This window comes from Podarcis pityusensis (genome assembly GCF_964106645.2).
Source record: "Podarcis pityusensis genome assembly, chromosome: 13".
NCBI classification, from domain to species: domain Eukaryota; kingdom Metazoa; phylum Chordata; class Lepidosauria; order Squamata; family Lacertidae; genus Podarcis; species Podarcis pityusensis.
In genome coordinates, this window is record NC_138038.1 from 3472206 (window position 1) to 3492752 (window position 20547).

The following is a 20547-nucleotide window of genomic DNA, read 5'->3' on the forward strand; positions in this document are numbered from 1 at the left end:
TTGAAATTTGTGGATTCCGAAACACATAAATAGTTCCCATGCAGAAATGGAAGAAACCATAGTTTCACAAGCACCTGTACCAGCTGGAGACCAATGACATCAAAAAGTTGACATCTTGATATTTAACAATAACTGAGACAGAAGGAACTGCACCTTAAAAAAATAATAATAACACTATAGAGATCAAGCAACCCTAAACGGTATATAATTTAGGTCAAAATGGATTATACAATGTAATCTCCTTTGCTTCTATTTGTTACTCAGCTACATTTAAGGGCTATAGCAAATATATCCACAATAAATGGCAAATGGTAGCATTATTAGAAAATATGCATGATTAAAGCAAGCACAATAAAGTTAGTCTAAGAAATACCATCACAGTGCCCTTTGTAGTCCGGAGAAATATAAATCAAAGAAAACCATAAATAGCCCAAAGTAATTTTCAGAATAATACTACAACACTACAGGAGTGATGAAGCCAAATTTCAGAACTTGTGAACAGATCCCACTGCAGGAAAGAGTTGTACCAATTTCTTGCTGTTAATACAAAAGCTAGTAATAAAATGTCTTCAAAAGGAGGGGAATTTGTCACTCATTCACTCTACATTCTGTTATGTAGTGATATCAAGTGGTACTGGAAAGCTTTATCTGCACCACCCATGGTATTCTTCTTAAGAAAGATGAAAAGCAGCAGTCCTTCTGAGCTAGAGAAGTTATGTTGCAGGGATCTGTGGCAATCCAAATTCATCCACCAGTACACCATCCTATGAGAGGAAAAGCAAACAATTGTGGTTAATAGTATAAAGTATATAAAATATGTATGTTAATCTTACTGTCTATATCCTGAGATATCAGCACCAGCAAACAGTGAACCTACCAGTGCATCCACACCACAGGAGCCACTTGTTTATTAATATTTCATCAACTGTCATTCTAACACACTCAAGGAGGCTAGCAACAAAGGCTGATATTATGTTTGCTTGGCAAAGATAATGTAGAAGGACAACAGCTGGCAAGAGACCACCATTTAACAGGATTATCTATAATACAACCAAGATTTAGTTTGAGGATAGCCAGAGAAATATTTCATTTTGTTTTCATATATAAATGGAGAAAGAGTCAGCCTCATTTGTCTGCCCAGTGAAGGTGTAATATGAATACAGGACCAGGGTGTTATACTGTGTCATAAATTTAAATTAAGCAGCAAATGGTACTTAGAAAATGTACATAACATAAAAGGTTAAGGCACAAGGTCAATTTAAACAAACACTGAACTTTGCTCTGCACTAACCATAGTTGAGAACCCAAGCTAGGATTTGAGCTTCCAGGGAAACCATGGTTTCAAGCTACCTGTCTGCTTTTATTTTCCAGCCTCTCAGCTTTGTGGGTTTACTCCTATTTCCATGGTACAGCAACCTTGAGGTGGCATGATGGCAATAGATAGCTTGTCAAATCAAACACTGTGCCAAACTATAGCTAGCCACAAACTGTGGTTTGCAAACTTACTTCATACCAGGGTTCTCATTCTGTCTTGCTGGCTGATTGCAAATCCTAATTTTTCAATTCCGACACCATGCAAAATGATTATTTATTAAATTTATATACCAACCTTCATAAGATGATCACAGGGCAGTTTACAACATAAAACCACATGCCAAACCATAGTTAAGTTTTCTTCAACATTGTTTGCCAACATTGTTTGCCTTATTGCCCTGCCCACAGCTGTTCAATCAAATACATTACCTGGGAAAGGGCCATAACTCAAAGCACATGTTTTGCATGCAAAAGGTCCCAGGGTTTAATGTCTGGTATCTCCAGTTAAGGCTGGGAAAGATTCCTGCCTGCACCCCTGAGAACGGCTGGCAACCAGTGTAAGCAATACTGAGCTAGGTGGACCAATGTCCTGACTTGCATTATAATGCAGCTTCGAATGTTCCTTTGTACTTATACCGCTTAATTATTAGTACTGAAGATACAGATATATTTCCTAATAAATATATTGATTCCCCCCCCCCCAAGATAATTAAAAAGAAAGAAAGAAAAGGATGAGGGCAATAAACCTATCCAAGCACTGTATTCTATTGGGTCTGATGTTGGTGACGCTGTTGTAAATGTATTGCGCATAATATGAGGTGGGAAAGAAGACTTACTTTGTTTTTTGCTTCAGTTGGCGTTCCTTCTGGAATTGATGGAACAGATGCAGCTTCATCCAGATAGGAGCTATCCTCATCAGCTAGAAGTTCATCACCTAGTGCCTCCAGCTCTAAAATTGTTGTTAGGACACAAAATGTCTATCACTAACAGGAAAACTGAGGGTGGCTGAACTTGTCCCTGAACTTGAAATAGTATTTCAGTACCTATTGTACAGCACATAAAATGAACATTTCTGAAGAGATTGCCCTCAGATAGCATAAACTCTAATACTTAATTTATATCCCTCTTGAAGGAGCCCAGGAAAGCAAAAAGATCAATAATGTAACATCTTAAAACAAAATACACTTTAAAGATTCCCTTAACCGATAATCTCAGGGTTGCCATGAACAGTGCCTTTCAGCCATCAACTGCCTAGTAGACAGGAATGTTTTGAGATTCTTCCTGAAAGTCAGTAACAAGGGACACAGGTGCACCCGGTTTATCAATTTGGACATCACACTAATCCTGGGGTCGCCAACAAGGTGCCCATGAGCACACCTGTGCCAACAAAGTTCTTCCTAGGCTCCTGCAGGGTCTTCTTCCCACCCCCAACCCAATGACTGCTGATATGTTGTTTAAAGGAAGCCATATATTTTAGCTAACAAAATACACTTTTCCAGGCCTAACTGCAGTCTTCCTGAGGACAGTATTCACTCCTGCAGAAAATGTGTCTCCCTCCGCACCAAAAAAGATACAACAGAAGGCATATATCAAGCCTACAAACCTAATCGCAATAGAGAAGGAACAATGTGAGGGTTGCAGGAGGGAAGGCAAGGAAAGGATCACGCAATTAGTCTGTAAAACAGTTTTGCATTGTGGCCAACGGAAAGCATTTTTTCCAAGCTGAATCACTGCAGAGGATGATCTTCATGGAGGTTGCAGCCAGGGAGGGAAGGTTAACATTTGTTACCCAAACTACACCCTCCAGGAAGACCATCCCCTGTGCACAAACAACAAAAAAAGGCCTGGGGAGAAAAGGGAAAACTTTTTTCAAACCCTACTTGCTGACAGAGAGGGGAGTGTACACAGTTGTGGTGTGTGCATGTAGTGCCCCAAACAGTCTCTCCAGTTTGCAAATGATTTGCAAATCAAAAAAGTTAAAACGTCCTTAACCTAGATTAACCAATGTTGGAATTGAGCCTGCATAATCTGCCTGAACCCATTACGTCCTAGCTTTGCAGTTAGAATTAATTTGTAACTCACCTGCTTCCAAGTCTTCCTCATCAATTTCGGGGGTTCCATAACTACGACCCAATGCTTCCTGAATTTCACTAGCATCTTCCATCATATCTTCTAATTGGTCTTGCAAGTCCTGAAGTTTATTATGAAATATAAATCCAAATGACAGGAGGTAAGAGGTCTATTTGATTGTGAAACAATGGTAAGCATTCATTAGGTCCTATTTATTTGCCTAAAATGAACAAAATCTTTTTAATTAACTTGACTGGTATGCAGTTCAGATATCCATTTTGCCTTTCTTTTTTGCTCACAAAAAGTTTTAGCCTCAAAAACAGTTTGGCTCATACAAAATACTACTGATAATATTTATTCCTTGGGACAGATATAAAAATAAGACACATTCCAGAGGGAGGGAGAGGCATTATAAAAGGTTCTCTAATTCAGATTTAAGTGTAAACATGCTTGTAGAGTCATCAGTGATTATTTTTCATGTAACACTGAAACTTACCTCAATCTGATCTATTTTTACTTGCTTGTAAGCCTTTTTCATTTCCTTCGCTCCCAGTTTCATGGCATCAACCTAGAGAAGTAGCCAGGTAAAATATTAAGACCCACTATAACACATACATAAATGCAAGTAAAAATTTAAATGAAAACCAAAGTTACCGTTGTTTTTGTATCTTTCAGAGACTGGATGGTATAATTGGCTTGCTCCATATTGAAAGACTGTTGAGCAAGGTTATCTCGTTGGTTTTCATACCTATGGTCAAGACACAAAGCTTTCAGACTCTGAGTCACGGTAACTCACAAACTAGAGCTGCTGTCTGTTCTCCATTCCAGAGATTACTGTTATTATTATACTGTATATTTATTTATACCCCACCTTTTTCCATGACAGTGGATCAAGAACACTGTATGAAATCTGAAGTTTGATCCCAAAGAAAGGAAAAATTGTTTTTTTAAGTGCATGTGCCCTTTAACTATGACAGTCATATTACTAGGTGACACCAACTGTACTGTAGACAACTTTATTCTCCAGTTTCAAATCAGTGAAGGAAGAAGGTTAAGCTGAAAACTGTGAAATGGGTTGCTTATCCTCCGTATGTCCAAGGAACATGGCTGCTCCTGCATTTTGAGTTTCCTCCCAATGCCCCAACTTGGTGTCCACTTACATCTCTCTCTCTCTTTCTGCCAACAGGCAATGGTGCAGCTGGCTGGGACTGAGGCCACAGCCTCTGCTAGAAGTGGAAGTAGGTGGCTGTGACTATAGCCAGGAAACATCACAGTGTGAGAAACACCCCATTATAGCAACTTAGGGCTGGCGGGGTTGCTCTTCCTTATTGCCACATTCTCTGCATGAGCCACAGAACTTGGGGAATGGTCGAGTAGCGGCAATGGTAGTCTAGTTAACTAAGAGAAGCCAAAAGTTAAGGGCATGTGTTTCCACTCCTTTCAAATTAATACTCCGTTTCAAAAAATAAAGTTGAAGAGAGTATGAAACTTACATTCGCTTCTGTTTCAACACTCTCAGGGCTTTCTGCTTTACCATGTTCTAGAGAAAAGGTAAAAATAAGATGTCAATGCCAAGGATTAACTTGCAACATTTAAAAAGTCAAGATTGCTTACTTTTAAGATTTATATACTATCTTTCCACACCAACATCCAAGGAGGTTTACAAGCACAAATGAGAATGTACTTCATGCTGAAATCTACCCAATAAAATTTGCAAGCTAAATAACTAATAACTCCCTAGTATTACTTACTTATATATATATTTGAACCCATCCTTCCTCTGTTTTCCCACCTACTTCCTTTCATCCTGAAAACCACCTTGTGAGGTAAATCAGAGAGAATGCCACTGGCCTATGGCCACCCAGTGTGTCTTACACATTAGGTATTTCTTGAAGCCCTGCATGGCACAGGCCTCAGACAATAAAACAATTGTGGACATTCACCAACATTTTTAAAAACCTGGAAAACTAGTTTTCATGTCACATGGCTTGAGTGGCCTCACCCTAAATTGTTCACATCTTACCTTTGCAGGCCCCTCCCTCATTTTCTTCATTTGATCTTTGTATTTCACCAGTTCTGCATCAAGCCTGGAAATTTTCTTGTCAATAGACTCTGCTCTGCTATCCACCTTTAGCAAAAGGAAAGATGAGGAAGAGGGAAAAAAAGTTCAGTTATGAATGACAAAAGGATCAGTACTCTCTCTAGCCAGGCAAGGTAATGTTTGGAAGCATCCTCCTACCATGCAATGGTACCACACATGCAATAACAGGCCACTTGGGGCAAGAGGTATGCGGGGACCACCACTGCTCACTCACCTCGTTAAAAGAAACTAGTTGCTATATATGTAAACAAGGCAACATCCTTTGCCATGATCTTGGCTTGGATCCAAAGAGCTACATAGGCACATCCAAGGGGAGGAATATGCCCAGTGAGATATTGATTACTCTTTGAACAGTAAATCTTCAACACCTCCCTTTCCATGGAGGCGCAGATTACAGCTACAACAAAGGTGGCATTTTTCCATCTCCGCCAAGCTAAGCAGTTGGCTCCTTACCTCTCTTGCCCTGACCTAGCCACTGTGATCCACGCGACGGTCACCTCCAGGCTTGATTACTGTAACTCACTCTACGTGGGGCTGCCCTTGAGACTAAGGTCCTGCGGGATTTGACATCTTTCCACAGGGCCTGCAAGACGGAGGTGTTCTGCCAAGCTTTTGGCCAAGGCACAGTCTGACCCCCTCTCTCCTTCTGAAATCTTCGCAGAATAAGTTGTTAATCTGCCAGGGTATGTGTGTTTAAATGCTTTTTAATGCTTCTCTCTCTCTCTCTCTTTCTGTTTTTAGTTGTCCTTATTTTTACCCATAAGTTGTGTTGTAAGGGGGACAAGGCATAGCAGAGATGTATTAGTAGTAGTAGTAGTAATAATAATAATAATAATAATAATAATAATGGGCGGCTTCCCTTTGGGTACCCCTTCCAGCGCTCTGCGATTCCTCTGGAAAGCTCAGATCCTGGAGCAGTCGGGATCAGGTGATCCACTGGCGATGGGGGGGCCGTGATCTACTTTCTACCCCCTCACTCCCCCCCCCCATGGTCAGGCCTGGCAAAGCGAAGGCTCCGCATCATTCCTGCAGGACCCCGAGGTGGGGGGGGGGTGCTGTAGGCTGGGTTTCTATAGCAACGGGACGGAGCCCCGCCCCCCCCACCCCGAAGCAAGGGCGCCCACCGTGCCGATGCAGTCCGTCAGGTTGGGAGGCGGCGCCTTGGGCTTCGACTTTCCGAAGAAGCGGTTCATCTTGGCGAGACGAGCAAGATCGCAGTGGGGGCCCCTCCGGGAAGAGCGACGCCGCCGAAAGCAACACCGAACCCGGAAGCAACCGGCGGCGCCCGCCAATCACAAGCGCGGAAGAGGGCTAAACAGGGATGCCACGTGATGCTTTACGTCATCGAAAGCGACGCCTTAAGGAAAGGCGGAAGGAAGGAGCCTCGCGCAGACGAAGCGACGCGCCCGCCCTGCCCTCGGGGGAAGGGCCTCGGAGGGCGGGGCCTCTGTTTACATTATTCACTATATATGCTTTATTTATTTACTGTTTATTTATTGTTGCCGTTTGCTTGTACAGCCCTAGAATGACGGGGTTGTGCCCTATTGAAATACCGTAGTTCTGTTATGGGAATCCGACCTGAGGAAGGGGGAGAGACTGTTTGGCAATGATCGAGGAATGTTGTTGTTAATATTATTTATTGCATTAAGATATCCCGCCTGTTTTTCTTCAAGGAGCTCAAGGTTCTCTCTGCCCCCCTTCCTTCTCATTTAATCCTCCACAACAACCCTGTGAGGTAGGTTAGGGCTGAGAAAAGGAAGCGACCGTGGCCCAAGGGCAAAACCAGCGAACTTCACGATGGCCGAGTGTGGGGGGCATTCGAACCCTGGTCTCCCCTAGGCCAGAGCTGGACACTTTAAGCACTGTGGCACCCTGGCTCTCAAGCAGACCAGTTTGTGTCTGTCGCGAACCCTCTCTCTCAGCCTCTTTGGACGAGCTTTGCTTGTAGTATTATGTTGAGGCTTTTCCTAGCCACTCTCTCCACAAATAATGTTTAATATGCCTCTTTGTCACAGGGAGTAAACCAGTCTTTTTCAACAGTGGGTGTGTTACAGGATTTGAAAAAGCTGTGAGCGCCAGTCACAAAATGGCTGCCAGAGAGTGGAGCAGAATCAAGCAGTTTGTATGCTCTCACAATGCTGCAGTGGAGCTTTGCAGATATTCAGAGCGGCCCTTGCCACCTGCTTTGTATTGTGCTGTTCTTCTCCCAATATTGTATTCCCAACTACTACCACCACCATCTTCCAAGAGATCACTCTCCCCCACAGTGATGGAGTAAATGTCCTGCAGATGAGTGACAAAAGCACAGGTTGGCTCATCACTGTCTTGCAGCAAACATGAAATACAATTCAGGTTTCTAGTGCACCTTTACATTGTTAAACATAGTTCTCTCTCTTGATTGTAGAAGCTCAGCAACAAACCTGGAGAAGGAGGAGGCAGCTCTTCTGAGTTCTATGCAGATGAAGTTCATTTATAACAATGATGCAGGATAAGAGCCTTCTCTGTGGTGGTGCCCCATTTGTGGAATGCCCTCCCTTTATGGGTTCATCAGGCACCAACACTTGTTTCAGGATAAAGCAAAGCTATACAGTGTTGGTGCCTGTCTTCTAAGGGTAGGGGACATAGAATCATAGAGTTGGAAGAGACCACAAGGGCCATCGAGTCCAACCCCCTGCCAAGCAGGAAACACCATCAGAGCATCATTCAGCTTTTTAAGGAGTGTCTGTTTTAACCACTGCGCTTAACTGCCGCTGTGTGCTGGTGCTTATGAATGTGTATATTTTTAGTAAAGACATGTTGAGTTCAGCATGTTATTGATTTTATGAATACGAACAGCCCTATAAATTCAACTTTGCAATAATTTGAGGGACTGTTTTAAAAACACTGCTGTCTGTAAACAAGATGCATTTTCATTAAGATATTTGAAGTACATACAAAGTTACATACCTACCATAGAAAGCCCCACCACTTCAGAGACAAAATGCAACTGGTTTCATAACAGAAACAGATAAAATTGTTTACTTTATACAATTTATTTATTTTCTGTTTGTACTACATTTGTCACAGTTACTTAGGACCCAACATATCTTCTGGCTTTACCCACTGATCAAATTGTTCTGATGTTAGAAATCCGAGCTTGATAGCAGTTTCTTTTAGTGTCGACCCTTCTTTATGTGCCGTTTTGGCAATCTTTGCCGCCTTGTCATAACCTAATGTAAAAGTCAGTCAGTTCCATTTATTATGTTTAATGAACAGCCTTTACACACATAATGTAAAAGGAAAAGTCATATGAGATAATTTTTAGATCAATGAGAAACCAAACGACGAAGTCACCTGCTTTCTAAACTTAACAGTAACTGCTACTACAGTGGTACCTCTGGTTACGAACTTAATTTGTTCCGGAGGTCCGTTCTTATCCTGAAACTGTTCTTAACATGAGGCGCCATTAGCGAAAGCGTGCCTCCCGCTGCACGTGCGCCTCCAGCATGCGATTTCCACTTGCATCCCAGGGCAAAGTTTGCCTCTGGGAGCCACTATTTCTGGGTTAGTGCAGCTCATAACCTGACACGTGCACAACCAGGTACCACTGTACTCTGTGTCCTTGGGAGCATGTGGAAGCTGCTCATGAAAATGCAGACAATGAAACCTGTAGCATAATGACATCTACACTGTACACTGAATCCCTAGTGGAAGAGGAGAGAGCCTGAGACAGCGTTGCTATTTCAGTGACAGCCCTTTATCTATCAATACATTCATTTGGGCCTCCACTCCCAAATGGAGATTGTCTCTGAGCAGTCAACATCACACCAATTACAAAGTACTGTATATTAATGTTGCAGCTACTTCTAAGCAAGAATAGCTGTCATAGCTCAGCAGTGGAGCATCAGCTTCATGCAGGTTCAGGCAGCCACTGCCAGTCAGGGTAGCCCATTACTGAACTAGATGGACTGAAGGTCTGACTAGCTATATGGCAGCTTCTCATGTTCAGGCCAGCACGCTGTTATGTTCCTCTCCTTTTTTGCAATCAGTATCTGGGTGTTAGATTAGAATTCAAATAGTGAAACAGTTGTGTTAACTAAAGCTCTGGGAAGTGTGGCACAATTAATGCTCTTCCCCCTTTTATTACATTTCTATGTGTAGTCTTTACATTTCCCATGGGACCATAACCTACCCTCCTTCCGTTACAGACGTACCAAGGCCAGCATTCCAGGTCTCTGGAAATCTGCTCAAGCAGGTAACTAGATTCACTTTAAGCACTTCACATGAGTCATGACTGGCATGTGTTAGACACTTACCTATGTGGGGATTAAGGGCAGTCACCAGCATGAGCGACTCACTCATTAGTTTGTTGATCCTCTCTGTGTTGGCTTGTATTCCAATCACGCAATTGTCAGTGAAAGAAACAGAGGCATCTCCTAAGAGTCGTGCAGAGTGTAGCACATTTTTAATCTAAATGAAATATTAAAATACAATTAAAAATCACAGGTGCTGATTTAGAAGACTAGCTGCTATACTACATTTTCACTTTCTGTTCAATAAAAGTCAAGACGGCAATATTTAACCCTTTTAACACAACTGGATATGGAATCTCAATAGCTGATATTTTAAGAAGCCTATAGTAAAGCAACTGGTTTGTGGTTTTTTTGACAAGGACTCCAGAATTGCAGCTTGACAAAATAATAACCAAGTTTTAAATTTTTATGTCCGTAAGTTTTTTGGAACAACCCTAGCTCCCAGATCCACAGAGTTGAAAGGAGTTAGGATTGCATGGAAGTGTCCCTCCCATAGCACAGCCATTACTGCAGAAATCCGCCCCTCCGCCTGTGGAAAGCTCAGTGGGCATGTGCCAGTAGGGATTTCCTCTGGCAGTAGCTGGCATTAGGTTCCAACATGGGAAGTTCTAGGGATGTGGCAGGGGAGGCTTTGAATTCACTGGATTTAAGACTTGTTCAACAGGAAAGACCCCCTTTCCACATCCATAGGCCTGCGGTCATTTCCACTCATCCACACACTAGAACCAAGGAAGATTGGGAGGGGAGGAAGTCAACAATGCAGGCATGGGGATCCCATGGAAGTAGCCAACATTTCTTTTAAATGGTAAGATAAGGCTTTCAGGCTAGCCTCTCCTGTAATGCAATGCTAGGGCCCAAAATTAAAATGAGCTCGTGCATAAGATGCGACTCCAGCAAAACTCAATTATCCACTCATTACAATTACGAAGCCCCTCTAACCATGCACTAAAATATGACATCTACGTCATGTAATTAGAACTTCAAACGTACAATCATGGGTTTAAAGACGTTCAGCTCAAAGTGGCCACAGCTGCCTCCTACTGTAACAGCAACATGATTCCCCATCACCTGAGCTGCCACCATGGTTATGGCCTCACACTGAGTAGGATTCACTTTTCCTGTAAAAAGCAGGGAGGGAGAGAAAAGAAGAGAAGGAAAAGACCTCAAATTACTATCTCTCCAACTTTTAAAAAACCATTCATTTCTTCTCTTAAAGGGAACTCTTACAAATGAGCTACTAAAGTATTATTTAAAAGATTTAGTACCAAAAAACCCCCAACTCTGGATGTGATCATACAGAACCTGGGGCACATTTATGTAGATAATAGAACACTGAAGATTCTACTGAAAGCAAATAGCTCCAAATGGCATGGTTTCAAAGGCAGATCTAATTACAGCAATAATTTGAGAAAAATAATTTGAGAAAAACAATTACCGTAAGATAAAATACTGTGTGCCTGCCAAATGTAAATCAGTCCTCACTTGAATTCACTAAAAATACAAGCAATTTATGCAACATGCAAGTTATGTTAGCAGTCTGCAGCTAGAATAAATTGTTCAAAAATACAAGCCTGATATGGTTCTAAATGTTGGAACATCTGCCAGAATTCTTGAAGACACAATAATATCATCTACTACTCATGAATAATCTGTTACCACAGTTTTTCCAAATGATCTTGATATATAATTTTTTGTGTCAGTACAGATTGCTCCACCCCGTTTCCATAAACTGGCAGCAAAAAACAGTACTGCTTACATATATATTTGAAGGCAAAAACTGAAAAATATGTAAAGTTGTACGTTAAAATGTATGGTCAAAGATGCTAGCTCATTATTTATTAACACAAAATTAACAAAAACCACATTGTACCTGGCATAATACTGCTTCCAGGTTCATTTTCAGGCAAGATTAGCTCCCCCAAACCAGATCGAGGTCCAGAACCCAGGAAACGGATGTCATTAGCTATCTTCATCAGGCTGCAAGCCACGGTATTCATTGCCCCACTCAGTTCAACCAGGGCATCATGAGCAGCAAGGGCTTCAAATTTGTTTGGAGCAGTAATGAAGGGCAAGTCTAATGAAAGAATGATATATATATATATATATATATACATGAGCATCCCATCCATCGACTCTTGCATTTGATGCACATACTGATAGCTCAAGTACTCTTAAAAAACAAAAACATTTTATATCGACCGTTCACTTTATAATCAGCTCTGGGCAGATATCTATAAACAAAGTTAGGTACTCTTATCTCCAAGGGCTCCCAGGCTAATAATTAATGGGCAAAAGAAAACAATTTATTAAATACAAAATATCTAATTACCTATATTAAATCTAATGCTGGAAACCGGGGTGTTAAGAAGGTATTGCTAAAATTAGACCATTACCCTCCAGTGCTTCAGATCCCAATGCTCCTATGTCCTCCCCCAGCAGTTGAAAATCTTTGGATGGTCCATTTGAAGAATATAGTTCAAGCTTTATCTGTTCATAACCTTGTTGATGCAGGAAATAGGCTGATAAATCCAGTCATCAGCTTCCTTTGGTACAGCAGAACTCCAATGTACAAATAAGCTTAGGTAGATGAAACATGGAGAGAAGGGGCTACAGAATATAGCACTGCTTTTTCTTTCTAGAAAAGGCAGTTACTCTCCCATTTCTTTTGCTTTGTTGTTTCCTCTGACAATTATATTTCAATTCTCTAAGAGGCTATCAGAAGTTTCCTTCATGTCCTCCCTTACTTGTAAGTGCAGCCACCTTAGCAGCCACCTTCTCAGCGAAACCAATTCTTGTATTCAGTCCTGTGCCAACAGCAGTGCCACCAGCTGCCAGCTCATAGACCCTTGGCATGGCTGATTTGATCCTAGTGATTCCATATTTGACTTGTTGCACGTAAGCACTGAATTCCTTCAAAGGAGAAAAAAAAGAGGGATAGCCAAACAAGGTCATATTATTGTCCAGATTATTCTCATTCCATGTGAGAATTTAACATAAATGAGCCACTTATCACTAGTCAAAGATATGCCTTTTGACTGGAAACAAAGTTAATGTTTGCAATGAGTCCCCCCACTCCTTCCAAGAGATAAATAGAACTTTCATACAATATGTCAAAATGTTTTTTTACCTGCCCAAGGGTAAGGGGAACTGCATCCTGTGTATGAGTACGCCCAATTTTAATAATTTTGGAAAATTCTTTTGATTTGGCATCAAGGGCATCCTGAAGCTTCTGCAGCCCCGGCAACAGCACTTCATGAACTTCTTGTGCAGCAGCAATATGCATTGCTGTTGGAAACGTGTCATTTGAGCTCTGAGAAGATGCAAACACAAGATGCTTGTTATCTGAACATCTCTTTTACTATTTATCTGTTCCTAGACTGCTCAATGTAGGAAAACTCTCAAAAGCATGTAAAAAGGACACATCCTCCTATTTATGATGCCACAAGCAGTAACAAAATCAGGAACACAAATCGTAAGAGTCCCAAGCTTGACACAGTATAGGTCAGTTAATGGAAAGAAATTCCATATAGGTAAAAAGGGGATGATTTTATGTACACACAGTATGTGACATTTGGATGTAGCAATCGATTAGTGATTCCCTTATCACTGTTTATATGCAACAACACAAAGAGCAATTCAGCATCCCAAGCAAATAATCATATGATAAGTTTTAAAGATCGGATGCCACATTTCATAGTTTATTTTTGTTCAAAAATGTTTTGGTAGCTGGCAGCATGCCAAGAACTGAAGTGATATTTCCCCCCTTTGAAACACCTTGCACCTAAGCAAACAAAACCTATTTGAAAAATAAATATTTTGACCTTTTAGTAGATAATATGTAATGTAAACACACAGCAAGAATATTTGGAAGGAGCACATAGTGACCTGGCTTTTATTAACATGGTCGTTCGGATGCACTGGGTCCTTGCTCCCCAGTTTACCTCCCAGTATCTCAATGGCTCTATTACTGATGACTTCATTAACATTCATGTTCGTCTGTGTTCCAGATCCAGTTTGCCACACCACTAGAGGAAAATGATCGTTCAATTTACCTTCAGATACCTACAAAAACACATTTATCATTGTTACACATTGTTTTACAGTGCCATCAATTTATATGAAACACTACTGAACTACTAAAGGAGATAACATTGAACAGACACTAAATAACCTTTAAAGCTCTAGGTTTAAAATCCATATTGTACACTTAAAACATTCAGTTTCTGTGATGAGGTGTGTTTACACCCCACTACATGCTTCTTCCTCAAAGGAGTCATGCAAACCTTATATCATCACATACCTCTGCAAAATATCCTAAATAAAGCAGGATGAGAAGAATGATCCAATCTAGATAGGTTTTTCTGCTGTGTTAACTGTTTCAGACTAATTTTAGCATAAGGAAAGTACTAGTCAAAAAAATATTTAAACTACCACAAAGAAGGTTTACACGAAACAATGATACTGGAAGGAGCCTGACAAGAGTTTTTTAACTAGTTACAAAGCTGTTTCAAAGAGCCTGCCTCACTCTTTGCCACTTTGCATAGTGTCTGTGACAAGTATCATGCAACTGACATTGGGCAGCACCAAACATTCTGACCAATGCAAAAGGACCATGGGAACATTATTTGCATCTCAGGCTGATGAAGGCATTATCATTTTGAGAAGACAAAATATCTGCAAAGAATTCAGTACATCAATCCTGGTTCAATTATGCAGAGCTTTTATATTAAAATATTACCTCATCTGCTGCCTTCACAATGGCATTGGCAATCTTTGGCTCCAGGCCATAATCCTGATTTACTTCAGCAGCTGCTCGCTTTAGGATACCAAAAGCTCTTATTACTTGGACCTAAGATTTTAAAAAATAAGAATGGTGATATTGTACATGCATATAAAATAGAGGAAGCCATTTTAATTGCATTGTTTCCTTCTAAACAAGCCCAATTGATACAGCCAGGCATTCTTATCACTTTCCACATTGTACTCTATTGATAGGACCAAAAATTGTTGCAGTTATATGTGAATCAAAAAAACAATATTAACCAGTAAGAAAACATACTAGGGCAACACATTCCCCCATCAGTCTCAACTTTCAAAATAGAAGATTTTTGTCAAAAATCAACCTCTTTCAGTTCTAAGTGATATTATACTGCACGAGACACCAAGCTTGCTTTTAGAGCACTGGCAAGAAACAGGATTGACAGTTCACCGATAATTATGACAGCTGGCCAGGGTATACCACCTGTCAATCATCTTGATACCATAATCATGTCAGGTGCTTCCCCTTGTGCTTACAGTAGCGATGCAAGTGCAGATCTGAGAGAGCTTCCTGAGAGCACCGAGTGCTTACAGTGTGGAGAGCCAGTGTGGTGCAGCGTTTAAGAGCGGTAGACTCGTAATCTGGTGAACCGGGTTCGCATCCCTGCTCCTCCACATGCAGCTGCTGGGTGACCTTGGGCTAGTCACACTTCTCTGAAGTCTCTCAGCCTCACCTCACAGAGTGTTTGTTGTGGGGGAGGAAGGGAAAGGAGATTGTTAGCCGCTTTGAGACTCCTTAGGGTAGTGATAAAGCGGGACATCAAAACCAATCTCTTCTTCTTCTCTTCTTACAGGAAGCCCACAGGGATCAGGCATGCTATGAAGTTCTCAGTGGTGAACTTCATAGTGTAGCCAGTAGCAACCAGCTTCCTGAAAGGGCCAGTCGGCTGGTCGGCACTAACAGCAAGTCCCCTTTGCCAAGCAACAATTGGAAGCACTTTAAGGCACCTAATTCTACCTTGACAGCGGCATTTCTACCTGCCCCACTCCTGATGTCACATATAATGTTAGGTGTGGGGCAGGAGAGAATTGTTAGGGGGAAATGGCCTCACCAGCCAAGTTGGGACCCATGCCAGAGACTCTCCCACGCCTGTTGTAGAGAATAAATTCAACTTTGAATTACTCACTGGCATCCGTTCTGTTGCTCCACCAATCTTAAAATTCATTGTGGATCTCACAGTCTGTGCACCGTAATACTTGTCATTTGGAACTTTGAGTTCACCAAAGGTATCATATTCTATTCTAAATGAGTCCTGACTGGCCTGAGGAAGGAAAAAAAATCAAGAGTTAAAATGAAGAGACCGCTCTCCTAGTAACAATAGAAACACTTAAATGTTAGCACAGAATGCCAGAAAGTTACTGTTTTTAAAAGTATCTTATCAGAAAAGGCACCAGGGTCATAATACACACCATGGTTCAAATTCTGTGGATCAATGGGCAGAAGCAGAACCAAAAAGAAAACTTCTGCTGCTAGGAGCCAGAGTTCTGTGATCAAACTAGTTCCCTGAGCCCAATAGGGAAGTATTTAGATGTAAAGTCCAAAAGCACCCTCCCCAGCTGCATGGGAATCTGATTTTGAAACAGATGGGAGGTTCAGAAGTAGTTGGTGATTATATCATGGGTTCAAAGGGGGTGGGGAGTCAGCAATTATCCTAGGACAGAAGAGCAAGGGCCTCGCATAAACAATTCTATGGATCCTAGCCAGGTAATGGAAGAGTTCACCGTTAGAACATTTTATTTCTGCCAAAAAATATGTCTAGTAATGTGATTCTGCTTGAACAATAATTGAGCAGTAACAGAATCTTATGTACAGGAGACAGCCTTGAAAGTGGGGCACATTTTTCTTTCAGTCTTCAGAAATATATATTTTTTAATTTAATGATATGCAGGCCACATCTGCTCTATATATTTAAAGCAGTATCATATCACTTTAAACCTTAATGGCTTTCCCCCAAATAATTCTGATTCCTGGGAAATGTACTTTGTTAAGTGTGCAGAGAGATAGATAAAATCTTTATTTGCGTCAGCCACAAACCATAGCAAAGGAATCAAATACAGTAAGATACAGATATAGCTGGATGGCTGGCTATACAAAATATGTTCTGAAAATTTACAACTGTACAAATGAAAGAGTTAAAAACTGTCCTTGACCACAAATAAAACATGAACAGAGAGCTGTTAGGAGAGCACTAGTCCCTACACAGAGCTACAACTCAATCTCTCTTCCCAGGGATCTGTTACTTAATAAGGTTTGCATCATTTCCGCTAGACATCCTGCTCCACTCTAGTCATTTTAGTTAGGCAGGATAGGAAAGCTCAAGCAAATCATGTGATCAACAACACATACCCAGAAATCCTGTCCACATTTCTCAGGCTGAACAAGTCGAAAGCATGACAAGAAGAGAAATTCCATAGAGATGTCCAAAATTCAGCTGGATCCACCAGTCTTTGGGATGGACCATTCTGATCAGGTTATCTCAAGTAGTACACACTTTCACAGGGACAATTGATCATGCATATAGGTTTGTAGAATTGTTTTACCTCTCAGCCACAGATTTTACTATGAAGTTCTTACAATTTGCTGTTCTCAAACTCCGATAACAATACCAAACAGACATGTTTCTCCATTGTGCCTTTTTGCCAAGATACAGTTCAGAGGTCAAACAACTTAACCATATTTGTACTTTTGCCTTTTAAATATTAACTGTTGTGACGTAAAAGATTGCATCACAAATTACATGAGATTAGCAAGGTTTATTGGAAAATGCAATTGTTGTAAGTTTAACTTTCAAATACAGTGGTACGCTTCAGGTTACAGACTCCGCTAACCCAGAAATAGTACCTCAGGTTAAGAACTTTGCTTCAGGATGAGAACAGAAACTGTGCTTCGGCAGCACGGCAGCAGCAGAAGGCCCCATTAGCTAAAGTGGTGCTTCAGGTTAAGTACAGTTTCACGTTAAGAATGGACCTCCGGAACGAATTAAGTACTTAACTCGAGGTACCACTGTAATTAAATAATAATAATTAGCAGGATTTTGAATCATTATTTTTTGGGAAATAATAATTTTTCTCACTGCTCTACAATAAAAACATCAATCAATACTGGACTAGTATCAGATAGTGAGAAACAGACCTCTTACTGCAAACAAAGGAAGAGTTATCTCTGGCTCATTTATGATATATAGCTTAGCTTTAAAGAAACAGAATAGTAGTGACAGAATACTCATCATATATGTTCAATATATTAAGCCATAGTAAATGTGTCATAGCATATATTTAGTGATATATCTTCAACACTGCTATAAAGTCACACAGTTTTAAGGCACATTTCTAAATGCAATATTGTTATTTCAGAAACCTTGGGAAAATGTCACACTATTACTAAGTCATGGGAATGTGTGTTGGGGTGGAGGAGAGACATCAAGAAAAGGGAAGAGACACAAGCCACAGACTTGTCCAGAGTGATTGTGTCAGAGGTTGGAGAATTACTTTCAAAAGACTCCATTTCCTACAACCAAGTTAATGTAAAGGGATTTTTAAAATAGCATCTTAAGTAGCCTATTTAGCTTAGAAGATCAGAATGTTATGCAGTAATGAGTTTCTAACTCTCCCTCAGAAAATAATGTTCAATAAATGTCAAGAACTAGTGTGACCTGTCACTCAGTCGCTGGAACAACTGCTGCATTTGTTACTGTTATTGTTACATGTTATTGCTGGACAGTTATCAGGAAGTGCTCATCTACAACTGTATGCATGCACAGCCTAAACAAATAGCCAAAAAGAATTAAATGCTGATGAACTGATGAAAACGGTTATTTCATTTGACAGTTGGCTGGAGCAACAGTGGCCAAGAGGTCGAATCTAGCCTTATCAGTCCCCAGTGATGTAGTGTAGGAAACCTTGTGTGGCGGGGGGGGGGGGGGGGAACAATTTTCAGAAATACATCACTTCAAAAATTAATTCCTAACACAATGAATGGATACAACCCCATTCAAACTGGGCAGTTTCAAAGCTGTAGTTAACTTTTTTAGATTATTATAAAAAATTGAATGCACTGCTCTGCTTAAAAGCAGAATGTTAAATTTTCTATGCTTCATTTCCTTAACATTCATTCCATGTATGGTATTCTCATCTTAAAATATAAGTATTAAATAAATACAACTGTACTTTACTAAATTGGTTTTTAATAAAATATTTCAGTTTACATGGCATACCAGAATATTAATATACAGTAGTGAACTTTTCCTAGTTCTACCACCTAAGGGGCTCACCCTACTTCACGTTAAGTTGCTCAGAGGCAATTATAACATTACCATTAACACAGAAGGTGACCAGAAGAAACCCCCACAAATAGGGAGGAGGGGAGGAAAATCAGAGCTTCTGTATCTTTTTAAGGGGGTACAGAATACTTTGCTTTTTAAGGGAGCCCATACCCCTACTGCATTCCTGGCCAGAATAATGTCACGGTTCACTTGGGTGAACCACCAGCCTTGGGGCCAAGGGACAATAGAGGTTTGTGCCTGGAAGAACTTCACAGCAGGGGAAGGACCAGCAGCCCCAAAGCAGCAGGTGCAGGAGCAGCCGACCTGCTTGCAACTGCCAGCATGGCTAAAGGTTGAGGGTGATGGACGCTTTGGTCCAGCAAACACCAGAAATATTCTTGTAGTAGTGAGATGAAGTGAGACTTGAAGCAGCTCACACTCATGCAGCCCAATCCCACTCACATTCCCTAAGAAACAAAGGTTACAAATACATACAGTGGTACCTCGGGTTAAGAACTTAATTCCTTCTGGAGGTCTGTTCTTAACCTGAAAATCTTCTTAACACCACTTTAGCTAATGGGGCCTCCTGCTGCTGTGCCGCCAGAACACAATTTCTGTTCTCATCCTGAAGCAAAGTTCTTAACCCGAGGTAATATTTCTGGGTTAGCGGAGCCTGTAACCTGAAGCGTATGTAACCCGAGGTATCACTGTACCACGTAATGTAGTTTTGGGTTTTTATGTTGTGAACCTTGGGTGTTTAACAGCCACCACCACCGCAGGCCCTTAAAAACAAGGTACTTTTATATTCATCTTTACTTGGAGGCAAGCCTCCCTCTTCCTAAGGGGCCACTTCCCAATTCAGAGAGCTTGGCATCCTAAGGAGGGGAGCAGCGCTGGATTTGGGACGCTGCTGGCGGATCCCACGCACAGGGCGGCAAAGGGGCGCAAAACAACAACACTGAACAGATCCGTTTGAGAAAGCAGCTGTACCAAAATGAATTATTGTGAAAATGAGGGCTATGTGAGGGAGGGGCCGTCAAATGTTGTCCTCGCCCAGGACGCGGACCCGGGTTTGAATCCCGCCCGGCCTCCCTCACAGGGTTGTTGCGGGGGCTAAATGACGGGGAGCTCCTGGGAGGGAGAAAAGGGACAGGAATGCGAAAGCAGTAATAATAAAAGCCACGGAAGTTTTGAAATTTATATATGTGGAGAGAGAGAAACCTGAGGCGGGAGGCGGGAAGGGGCCCGATCCTCCGCCGCCTCTTTCCCTCAGCCGCCGCGCAGGAGGCGCCTGTCCCGCCAGAGGCCGGCAAAGGTCACCTCTCGGCGCCCTTGCGCCTCCCTCCCTCCCTCCCTCCCTCTCCCTGGAGCGCGCGCGCAGCGGGGGGGGGGGCGGCGGCGCGGCTCACCATCCTCCGTGGCTGCGCGTGGCGGCTGCAGGTCGGCGGGCCCCTCTGGCGCGCGTGGGCGGCGGCGCCCCTGGCGAAGCTCAGGCGCTGGAGGGAGCGGAGCGAGCGGTACATGGCGGAGGCTGCGGAGGGAGGCGCCGCGGGCGGGGGGAGGGGGAGGGGGAGTGGGCGGAGTCGCAGCCAATGGGGTGGGAGGAAGGAGGGTTTCGCCCGCCCCCATGTTACCTGAGCGAGCCAATCAAGGAAACGGAGCAGGGCTTTAAAAAAAAAAAAAAGCAAAA

The 20547-nt window shown here is 41.9% G+C and overlaps 2 protein-coding genes and 1 long non-coding RNA gene across 5 annotated transcripts; 1 reads left to right on the forward strand and 2 right to left on the reverse strand.

Annotated features, from left to right (window-relative positions):
• Positions 1 to 183: 183 nt before the first annotated feature.
• On the reverse strand, positions 184 to 6783 carry CHMP5 (charged multivesicular body protein 5). The gene is made up of 8 exons (XM_080977119.1): positions 6610 to 6783; positions 5408 to 5512; positions 4878 to 4924; positions 4039 to 4132; positions 3881 to 3952; positions 3397 to 3505; positions 2151 to 2263; positions 184 to 764 (listed from the first exon to the last, which is right to left on the reverse strand). The coding sequence occupies exons 1-8, from the start codon at positions 6676 to 6678 to the stop codon at positions 714 to 716; spliced, it is 660 nt and encodes a 219-aa protein (XP_080833245.1). The 5' UTR covers positions 6679 to 6783; the 3' UTR covers positions 184 to 713.
• Positions 5458 to 15717, forward strand: LOC308460638. 2 transcript variants are annotated; one of them, XR_013978670.1, is made up of 2 exons: positions 5458 to 5598; positions 15390 to 15717. It is a non-coding gene; the product is annotated as an uncharacterized lncRNA (long non-coding RNA). The 2 variants fall into 2 exon arrangements; XR_013978671.1 differs by lacking the exon at positions 5458 to 5598 and adding an exon at positions 8701 to 9719.
• FH (fumarate hydratase) lies at positions 8499 to 20420 on the reverse strand. Of its 2 annotated transcripts, none has more exons than XM_080976846.1 (10): positions 20267 to 20420; positions 15723 to 15857; positions 14516 to 14626; positions 13663 to 13839; positions 12905 to 13087; positions 12522 to 12687; positions 11648 to 11851; positions 10768 to 10895; positions 9781 to 9934; positions 8499 to 8694 (listed from the first exon to the last, which is right to left on the reverse strand). In XM_080976846.1, the coding sequence occupies exons 1-10, from the start codon at positions 20378 to 20380 to the stop codon at positions 8552 to 8554; spliced, it is 1515 nt and encodes a 504-aa protein (XP_080832972.1). In that variant the 5' UTR covers positions 20381 to 20420; the 3' UTR covers positions 8499 to 8551. The 2 variants fall into 2 exon arrangements, with proteins under 2 accessions (XP_080832972.1, XP_080832973.1); XM_080976847.1 differs by lacking the exon at positions 20267 to 20420 and adding an exon at positions 16006 to 16137.
• Positions 20421 to 20547: the final 127 nt, after the last annotated feature.

Coding starts and splice junctions, on each gene's coding strand:
- CHMP5 (XM_080977119.1), bottom strand. CDS start 6,678: ATGAACCGCTTCTTCGGAAAGTCGAAGCCCAAGGCGCCGCCTCCCAAC. Junction 4,925..5,407: donor TGAGGGAGGGGCCTGCAAAG/GTAAGATGTGAA, acceptor CCTTTTCTCTAG/AACATGGTAAAGCAGAAAGC. Junction 765..2,150: donor CAACTGAAGCAAAAAACAAA/GTAAGTCTTCTT, acceptor TTCCTCTCATAG/GATGGTGTACTGGTGGATGA.
- FH (XM_080976846.1), bottom strand. CDS start 20,380: ATGTACCGCTCGCTCCGCTCCCTCCAGCGCCTGAGCTTCGCCAGGGGC. Junction 10,896..11,647: donor TGGAAGCAGTATTATGCCAG/GTACAATGTGGT, acceptor TGCTTTTTACAG/GAAAAGTGAATCCTACTCAG. Junction 9,935..10,767: donor ACGTCTTTAAACCCATGATT/GTACGTTTGAAG, acceptor TATTTCATTTAG/ATTAAAAATGTGCTACACTC.